At 47.3% G+C, this 10,000-nt stretch overlaps 1 protein-coding gene across 4 annotated transcripts in view; it reads right to left on the reverse strand.

Annotated features, from left to right (window-relative positions):
- The window catches only part of trrap (transformation/transcription domain-associated protein), a 209,395-nt gene that overhangs the window by 131,138 nt on the left and 68,257 nt on the right, over positions 1-10,000 (reverse strand). For all 4 annotated transcript variants that reach the window (XM_063221633.1, XM_063221634.1, XM_063221631.1 and 1 more), the window contains exons 33-38: positions 8,675-8,794; positions 8,174-8,293; positions 6,746-6,910; positions 6,253-6,434; positions 5,326-5,524; positions 37-165 (exon numbers count right to left, since the gene is read on the reverse strand). In XM_063221633.1, the coding sequence (XP_063077703.1) occupies positions 37-165; positions 5,326-5,524; positions 6,253-6,434; positions 6,746-6,910; positions 8,174-8,293; positions 8,675-8,794 (915 nt within the window). The remainder of the gene's footprint in view (positions 1-36; positions 166-5,325; positions 5,525-6,252; positions 6,435-6,745; positions 6,911-8,173; positions 8,294-8,674; positions 8,795-10,000) is intronic.

Below are 10,000 nucleotides of genomic sequence, written 5' to 3' on the forward strand. Positions count from 1 at the left end.
GCGTGTGCGTGTGCGTGTGCGTGTGCGTGTGCGTACCTTGGTTATGAAGACACTAGTGATGCTCTCTGGGTTGTCTCCCTCTGGATTGGGGGGTCCCAGCAGCGGTTCTCCCTCCCCCTTCTCAAAGCTGTAGAGGAACGCTGGGTTCAGGATGTGCTGCAACACCTGTGGAGATGGAGAGAGCAAGACAGAAAGACAAGATAAGTAAAGTTAGAATAGGGTTTCACAAGGGGGGCTGTACAGCCCTCCAGGGGGTGTTAGAGAGCGACCAGGGTTGTTGAGAAGGATACAGCAAATTGCAATTTTCAGTGCAATTACAGTGCATTTTCTCCAGTCATAATGAACACTTTGGATTTGATATAGTTGGTAGGCACTGAACAAAAAAGGTAACATTGGTGAATGGGCAGCATGAATTCTGCCAAGAAACTTCTAAAAATACCACAGAGTGCACCTTTCTTTTCGAATCACACCAGTACCAGTAGGAAAGAATGGGTATGGTCTCCCTATACCAGTCATGGGTGAGCGGGTGAAAGGTTAGGCCGTCAGACTTGCATCCCAGAGGTTGCCGGTTTGACTCCCGACCCGCCAGGTTGGTGGGGGGAGTAATCAACCAGTGCTCTCCCCCATCCTCCTCCATGACTGAGGTACCCTGAGCATGGTACCGTCCCACCGCACTGCTCCCCATGGGGCGCCACTGAGGGCTGCCCCCTTGCACGGGTGAGGCATAAATGCAATTTCGTTGTGTGCAGTGTGCAGTGTTCACTTGTGTGCTGTGGAGTGCTGTGTCACAATGACAATGGGAGTTGGAGTTTCCCAATGGGCTTTCACTATACCCTTGCAAAGTGCCCTTGAGCAAGGCATCTAAATGTCACATTGCACCTAGGACAGTAACCAATATCCTTCACCAAAACAAGTCGCAAACAAGATGGACTCCATTCTGTCATACAAAAGCAAAGTGCAGAAACACAGCGAACACGAAAACTGAAAGAAATGCTTTTAAAATTAAGGAAAATAGTCATTAAAAATGGGCGCAATACGTGCTTTCTTCATAGAAGGAAGCAGACTTTGTGACAGAATGACTTGAGGCGCCACTATCAAGTCTAAACTTCAGACGAACTGTTTTTAATTACTGAATTTTAGCTTAGGACAGCACAGACAGAACTTACTATACAGTAAGTGGATATATGGATAGGGGAATCTGAGCTTTGTATCAGGTGCAGAACAAAATGGAGGCGTACACACTGGCCCAGACATACTAATGAGAAGGATCAGTTACAGATTGGCTTTGTTACCTCATTAATTCGACTGACGGATACATTAAAAAGTCCATTGTCTGCTTTTTCTCTTTTTTTTTAATTCTTTAATGGCATCACAGTCAGACAATGAGGAATTTGTTTTCAGTACATCAGGTCTACGGTCTGACTATTTTTGTTTTAATTCTTTAACGAGCTCACCGCTAGACAGGGGGGAATTTGTTTTCAGTACAGCATGATACAGGCCCCATCATTGACGGTTTGGACGACTAATGATTTTTTCATACCTGAATTGATGACGCAGATGCAGACAGTTCCTTCTTAACTGAATGACTAAATGTAGCTGTCTGTTTGCAAATAGGTTTTAAATAGATGGCTCAATAACTAAAACACACACACACACACACACACACACACACACACACACATGCACGCACACGCGCACACACGCACGCACACACACACGCACACGCACACGCACGCGTCCGCGCACACCTACTCTCAGGCATGAAATCAGTCATCAGAGCTGCTTTAATAGGTCACCTTTAGGCTATTTATGTGTAGTTAAAGATGAGAACCAGAGGGAGAGGAGAGAGGAGCTTAATGAGGCCCAACACAATGACACATGGATGGGGCTCACTATACTACAGGCTGTACTGAATGTTACAATGACACATGGATGGGGCTCGCTATTACAGGCTGTACTGAATATTACAATGACACATGGATGGAGCTCGCCATTACAGGCTGTACTGAATATTACAATGACACATGGATGGAGCTCGCTATTACAGGCTGTACTGAATATTACAATGACACATGGATGGAGCTCGCTATTACAGGCTGTACTGAATATTACAATGACACATGGATGGGGCTCGCTATTACAGGCTGTACTGAATATTACAATGACACATGGATGTGATGGAGCTCAACTTGCTGTACACCACCAGTACAGGTGGGTAGAGGCAGACAGGCAGGCAGGCAAGCTGGAGTATTTTTAGCACATTGGTGGGTGATACATACAGACCCTCCATCTCCATATTTAGGCTGCGGCTGGAATTTATAATGTGCCATCACTTACGCGCACATTTTTACTCCAAGCAGCACATATGCTCATGTGCGCGCACACACACACACACACAACGCCCCTTCTGCCCCGTGTCTCTCCTGCTATGGAATGCATACAAAACAACACATACGCACACACATAGTCCACTGTCTGTCACACACACACACAGACACAGACACACACAGACACACACAGACACACACACAGACACACACACACACACACACACACACACACACACACACACACACACACACACACACACATACATCTGTACTATACACAGACAGACGTGTGCACACACATACACATGCACAAAAAACACACATACGGAGTCTATACAATCACAGTCATGCACACACCCTCACACACAGGTAGAGCTTGTAGACTAGAGCCCCACTGCCCAACGTTTTTCAACTTGGGGTGTTTGGCCCACCTCCGACCCTATTTAACAACACAATTCCAATAAATATTAATACATACAGTCAACAGAAACACTATTAAATACTATTTTGAATTAAAAAAAATAATTTGAAGGCCCACTAGGAATACCTTCAAGGCCCACCAGTGGGGCCCCAGTCCACAGTTTGAGAATCACTGGAGTAGAGGACATGGTTATGTGCTTAAAGCAGGGGAGGAGTGTGTCTGTGTGTGTTGGGGGCTGGGGGGTGTAGAAGAGTGACTAGACGACGTTCATTCATCAGCCAGAGCCAGACGACGACTCCACCAATGCATCATCCACAGAGAGCAGCACAGCAGCACTGTAGACCGCAAAGCACAGGCAGCAGCTGGCAGGATAGAGCCATTAAGCAGCAGTGACAAGAGAGGTGGATGTGGAGAGGAGGATGGAGAGGAGGAGGAGGAGTGGGAGAGGAGAGAGGTGGAGGAGATGGGGAGGATATATGATGAGAGAGGGGGGAGATATAGAGGAAATAACAGGGGAGAGGAGAGGAGAGGAGAGGAGAGGAGAGGAGAGGAGAGGAGAGGAGAGGAGAGGAGAGGAGAGGAGAGGAGGAGTGCCAGGTAGCGGAGGGGAGGAGGAAGGGGGGGGGGGTGTAGAGTCAGGAAAGGGAGGAGGAGAAGAAGGAAGGGGGCGGGGGCACTGTGGCTGGGTGGGCAGGGGTGCCGTACCATGCCCTGTCCAGAATGAAATAGACATAAAAGCCCAACAAAAGAAAAGAAAAAGAAGGCAGTGTTGGCCGACAAGGTGGTTTCTCACGCAATTGGGCTGCTTAGAATGGCCACCTGCGGGTAAAAACAGGGAATTTGGGCGGGTTTTTCTGGCCATTTATAACCATAGAAATCAATAGAATTTAGTTCAAATTGGGCGGGATTTAGTGCTTCTGGGCGTGAAATCATTAGTCTCATCTGGCAACCCAGGGGGCAGAGGTTGGTCTAAATGGCAGGGGGTGGGGCTGAGATGAGAGGATGAGGAGGAAGTGGAGAAGAGGAGGAGGCAGCGGTGGTACACAGGACAAGAGAAAGAACTGAGGGGAGATTTTTTTTTCCAGTGCATGGGCCACTGGTTGGATTAGAAAGGAGAGGAAGGGAGCAGCTGTCTACTCACACAGCTGTTAAAGTGGAAATTGGATTGGGGTGGAGGGAAGTGTGTGTGTGTGTGTGTGTGTGTGTGTGTGTGTGTGTGCGTGTGCGTGTGCGTGTGTGTGCGTGTGTATGCGTGTGCATGCAGGGGGGGGGGGTAAACCAGAGAGGGGGCGACATGCGCTGAATAAGGCACTGAAGGGAACATCTGATGGCATCTATTATCACTTCTCTCTCACACACACGCACTCTGCTGGCACTTGTACGTGCAACCATTTTCCATCTCCAATCAAACACACACACAAACAAACACACACATATCAGCTTTGGCTTGACACACACACACACCGGAGTCTGTACTTGCAACTTTCTCCAATCTCAAAAAAAAACACACAAGACACACACACACACACACACACAAAGTACGATATGACAGGCCTGTTGAGACGTGCACATAGTTGCTAGGGAACTGGCGAGTTTGTTAAAGCCTCTTATATTCTTCCTTGGCTTGCACCAACAACAACGGCATTTCAAATTCACAGGTACATTCAGAAAGTGAGAGAAAGCGCTAGTGAATGTGTGTGTGTGTGAGAGAGAGAATGTGAGTGTGCGTGCGTGCGCGTGCGTGTGCGCGTGTGTGTGTGTGTGCGCGTGTGTGTGTGTGTGTTGGTATTGTGGTGTATTCTCTGGCTTCCAAACCCTTGCCGCGTGTGTGTGCTAAGAAAAATATAATGGAGATGTTCCTGGATTAAACTTTCATTGTTAAGGCGAAAGTGCAGCTTCACACAGCCACAATTGGCCTTCCTCACGACGTCTCTCAGCACAGTATGCATGAAAGATAAAGAAGAGGATAAGATGAAGAATAAAAAAGGAGAATAGACCAAGATAAAGAAAAGTAGAGGAGGGGGGAGGGGCTCTTCGTGTGTGTGTGAGGAAGGAGAGGAAGAGAGAATAGATGAGTGTGTGGAGGAGATAGAGAGAGATTTTTTCTGTGTGCTTGTGTCTGTGACATTGTATCCAACACTGAACAGCTCATCTTCATACAACAGTTAGGAGCCAATGGCCACTTACTTTACTTACTCCCTACTTTACTTCGTAACTAACTGGTGCCACATGACCGTAAGTAAAAAAAAACACCACTGACCACTAATTGGCCTAGAGCACGTCTCCAAAATGGGGAACAATTAACTCTGCAAAGAAGAGTGTGCACTTGTGCATCATGCTATATATCTTGGCTCGTACCTTAAGTAAGTAGAGGCCCTTTATACCTCTGCCAAGGAGGTTATGTGATCGTCAGAGTTGTGTGTATATTCATTTGAGAGCAGAGGTGCGTTCTCAGCGCTGTTGCAGTTTTCACTGCGTTCACTCTTAATGCTAACTAACTAGCCTTTGACCTTGACAAAATACAATAACGATAGCACAAGGGGGAAAAAAAGTCGTGTCCACTTGACTACAGACCTTGGCCTTGAGCTCATCTCCGAAGTGGGGGTCATTGAACTCGACGAAGCGGAAGAAGAGCGCCCTCTTGTGGGTGATGCTGTAGTTCTTGGGGATCTCCTCCTCCATGTACTCCTTCAGGAAGGTCATGTTGCAGAGGAAGCGGCCCGTGAAGGCTCGAAGCAGCTGGAACAGCAGCTCGATCTCAGAGAAGTTACGCCTGAAGAGGAAAATAAAAAAACACATGCAGGGCATTATTAGCGTGTGTATAATACAAGGTTTTATGGGGGAAAATACAGGGTTCATGACATTTGTAAGACTCACTAAATCAATTGAGTTCATCAATTGGCCACAACCAGGGCTCTAAATTAACTTTTTTCATCACCAGCCAAAATGGCTAGAGGAAGTATATCTTACTAGCCAAACACACTCTCACTAATGGGTCAAAGTGGCTAGTAAGTTGGTCTTTTCTACCAGCCAAACTGAAAGTTCACTAGCATTTGGCCGTTTAGCTGGTGTTAATTTAGAGCCTTGGCCACAACCTATCCCACATAACCAAGTACCACCAACAATTTAGGCTAACCTTCAAGATTTTGGGAACTCCCCGCTTATTTGCAGTAGCTGAGGAGTCAGTCAGCCGGCGTATTTAGATTCCCTTCCAGGTGGTGTGTGTGTGTCTGTTGGCATGCGTTTGCACAGGCAAGGGCGATTGTGTGCGTGCCTGTGCTTCAATACTCACAGCAGCTGAGCAGGCAGTAAACGAGCAGCTTTGGCTCTTTCAAATTGGTGGAGATCATAGAGTGTGTGTGTGTGTGTGTGTGTGTGTGTGTGTGTGTGTGTGTGTGTGTGTGTGTGTGTGTGTGTGTGTGTGTGTGTGTGTGTGTGTGTGCGTGTGCGTGTGCGTGTGTGTGTGTGTGTGTGCACGCACGACTGTGTTTCAGTACTCACTTGCAGTAGCTGAGCAGGCAGTATGCGAGCAGCTTGGGCTCCTTCCAGTTGGTGGAGGCCATGTTGTCCTTGCGGTGGCGCTCCTGGAAGGCCTCGCTCACCCAGACGCGCCGCAGCTGGCTCACCAGGGAGTGCTGCCCCGCCAGCCAGCCCTCGTCGTTCTTCACGATGATGCTGATGATCTGAGGACAAGGCAAGACGAGACGAGACAAGACGGACAACGACAGAAGAGAAAGAGGAAAAGTTCAAGATGCAAGATATTTATTGTCATGTACTTCAAGATTTTGTAAGCAAGGAAAAGTTTTTGTGCTCAAAAAAGTCCTGAAGAAGGTCGGATGACCGAAACGTTATATACATGTTTGTTGGTGGAATGGACAGTGTGCGGGATTTCTTTACACTCAAAAAAGTCCCCCCAGACACAAAGAGAGCAAGACCAAGAGAGGATTCCTCAAGCGAGCAGGACGCGTGTACTGTACGTGTAAGCAGTGCTCACCTTGATGGCCTGGAACTGGAGGTCTAGGCGGGCGGTGCTGGTGGAGGGGGAGCCGGGGCGTACGGTGGGCGCTGTGCCGGGGGGCACCAGCAGGGGCACGAAGCGGCTGGGGTTGGACGCCAGCACGTCACGCAGGGGCTTGGCATCCTTGTGCTTCAGGAAACTCTGTTAGAAGGGGGGGAGACAAGAGCGAGAAATTGATGTGCGGGAATCCAATGGAATGACAACCAATTGTGCCATTGGTAGGAATCTTAATTCTATATAAATAAATAGTAATAAAAAAATTGAGATGACAAGAAACTGCTACGTACAGTAAAACGGGACCTGCAGTAGCATAATAAACACATCGCTCCAATTCACCTTTGGCTAAGGCCCGCCCTAAAGTGCTTTTTGACCAATCACAGCGCAGGAAAAGGACGACCTCGGACAAAGCTCGGACAGTTTTGACAGCGCTCCATTGAACTCAATGCTGAAATCGCATGTTTTCAAGTAGGCTAGTTAGCGAGATACGGTCGTATTATTATTAAAATATGATTGGAAATTATGCCTGGGGTATTTGTGACAAATGTGCAAGTTTCCCCGCGATGTAACAGGTGGTAATCACTTTCCTCTTTACCTAAAACCGGACTAATATTACTAGCAGCTGAGTCTGCCTTGAAGGGTCTCGGCAGCCTCACACTCGACTAGAAAGCACACGGATCAAAAACATACTTTGTTTGCTCCGATCATGACACCATCTCATTCATGTCCCTTTTCAGTAAGGTTGTAAGCAAACCACGAACCTGTTTCAGAGTAGGATTTTGGATTTCTGACCTAATTAATGAAGAAACACTGCTAGCAAAGTTAACTATCGGTCACGGCAGGAGTGTTTTGACTAGCAGCTGATGGACGTGACTTTGTTAAGCTACTGAAGATATAAACGCCAAACGTTAATGTTACACATTGCTGTGGTAGCTTTGAATATGACTACAGCCATTAAGTTGTGTGATTTCGTTTTCGTCTAGCAAGTTTGAGTAAGGGCTCAAAAGATATGCGAGCTCAGCTTACCATGGTGCTGGTTACAATGCCTATCGATACCCATAGAAGAGCCCATAACAGCTGTGATGCATCGCATGACCGTTCAGAAAATAAATACTTATATTCACAATACTATGAATGCGTTTTTTATTTATTATGAGTGAATAACTGCTGCGATTTGCAGTCACTGCATAAATCACGTTGATATCTCAGCATTGAAAGTTTATCTGTCCGACCTAGCAACTGTAACTAAAGAGGGCGGGGCTTAGCCAAAGGCGAATTGTAGGAAGAATAATCACAATATCAACTACATGCTATTGCTCTGCTATTCAGGAGGTGGAAGTCCACAATGCATTATATGACAAACAACCAAAAGTACTATTCCTTTCTACGCGCAACGTGTCAAGTTACCATGAACATGCGGCTCCACTGCGGGTCGTTGAGGGTGGCCTCCATCATGAAGAGCTCCACGGTCTGAGACGGGTGGCGCGTCAGGAACTTGATCAGGGGCTCTCGGAAGGGACTGCCGGCCTGGTGACACACACACACACACGCGCATACACACAGCAAAGACACTCGGCCAGTCAACATCAAAACACACACAGAAAAGGAGACTAAGACGAACACAGCCAGACCCAAAGAGATAAGCAGAAACGACGAAGGGCGTCACCGTCAAAAACGTACGATTTGGTGTTTGAGATTTGGGGTACCAGTTGGCATGAGGGCTGCAAATAGCTGCGATAGCTGAAATTACAACACAAGGTGAATCTGTGAATTTGTGTGCATCTTCTCCAACATGGGGCCTCAAGGGAGACAGTGTGTGTGTGTGTGTGTGTGTGTGTGTGTGTGTGTGTGTGTGTGTGTGTGTGTGTGTGTGTGTGTGTGTGTGTGTGTGTGTGTGTGTGTGTGCACCTCAATCAACATGGCCCTCTCGGTCTTCATCACCACCTCCAGTAGAGGCTTGACCAGAGTCTGAGGGGCAGCTGGGATCAGGTGGAAGAGGTTGATGATGGCTGAGCAGATCTTCATCTCCTGAGGAGGAGGAGGAGGAGGAAGAGGAGGAGAGAGAGTGGGAAGAAGGGTAGAGAGGAGGAGGGGGGAGAGAGAAGGAGAAGAGAGGACGGGGGAGAAGGAGAGGAGAGGGGGAAAGAGAGAGAAAGAGACAGAGAGAGAAAGAGCGAAAGAGAGAGACAGAGGTTAGTCTCACATCAAAGAGCTGTTGGGGTTTGGGGGAAACATAGCAGTTTGGGCCATACACAGTACGTCACATTAGGACAACACATGGCAAGTTTGGTGATACAGTACAAACAAAAAACACAGCATCACAAGCAGGACTTCACCATATACCGTTACGTATACCACCTGGGACCTGGACTTTAGAATTCAGTGGGTTAATGATAGCAAGCTGGAAAGCAGTACCAGGGGATCTTTGGAAAATATTAATTTAAAATTAATATAAAATATTAACTATTATATTAACTGTACACATATCACCTACACAACACAATAAAGATGTTGCTGGAACAATAGACTTTGGGATTTGGGCTTTAGATACTTTCACAAACTTGTCTGGAGGGGGTGAAGTATTCAGAGACCGAGACAATTGCATATGCAAACCTCAGGAACGAGGGGGAAGGCATCCGAATCCAAAGTAACTAACAAATAAATAACGAAAGCAATCAAACAAGACCAACCACAGAAGGAGACACACAGCACTGAGACCACAGAGTCACTTCACTTAACTCCACCAATGGAACGATCACTTCACGGGCACAGGATTAAAATAAAACACCACCACAATAATACACAACCATGACCAACACCACCAACACCACCACCAACCACAGCTGGGAAAGCCGGCCACAGCTTGCCAATCCCTTCTCACCTCAGCCCCCTCCAGTGCGGGCTACGATGGGGGACAGGATACAACCAGAGAGCGGAGATGAGGTGAGGGGGGTGAAAGGGGAGGAGTAGGTGGAAGGATGGGGAGAAGGGAGGGAAGGGAGGAAAGGGGTTGAGAGGGACAGTGGTACGGAGGGAGCAAAGGGAAGGAGGTAAACAGAGATGATGGGGAGAGACAGGGCAGGGGATGGTCAATGGAATGAGGGAGTAGAGCATCATTGTGGTGTTCAAGGAGGTGAAACATTAGGGCTTTTGAATCATTAGACATTATGATGTTTTTATTACTACAAGTGTGGATAATTGTATTGATTATCGAACAAAGTAACAGCTAGTAAA

This window comes from Engraulis encrasicolus, chromosome 17 (assembly GCF_034702125.1).
Source record: "Engraulis encrasicolus isolate BLACKSEA-1 chromosome 17, IST_EnEncr_1.0, whole genome shotgun sequence".
In the NCBI taxonomy this organism is placed as follows: Eukaryota; Metazoa; Chordata; class Actinopteri; order Clupeiformes; family Engraulidae; genus Engraulis; species Engraulis encrasicolus.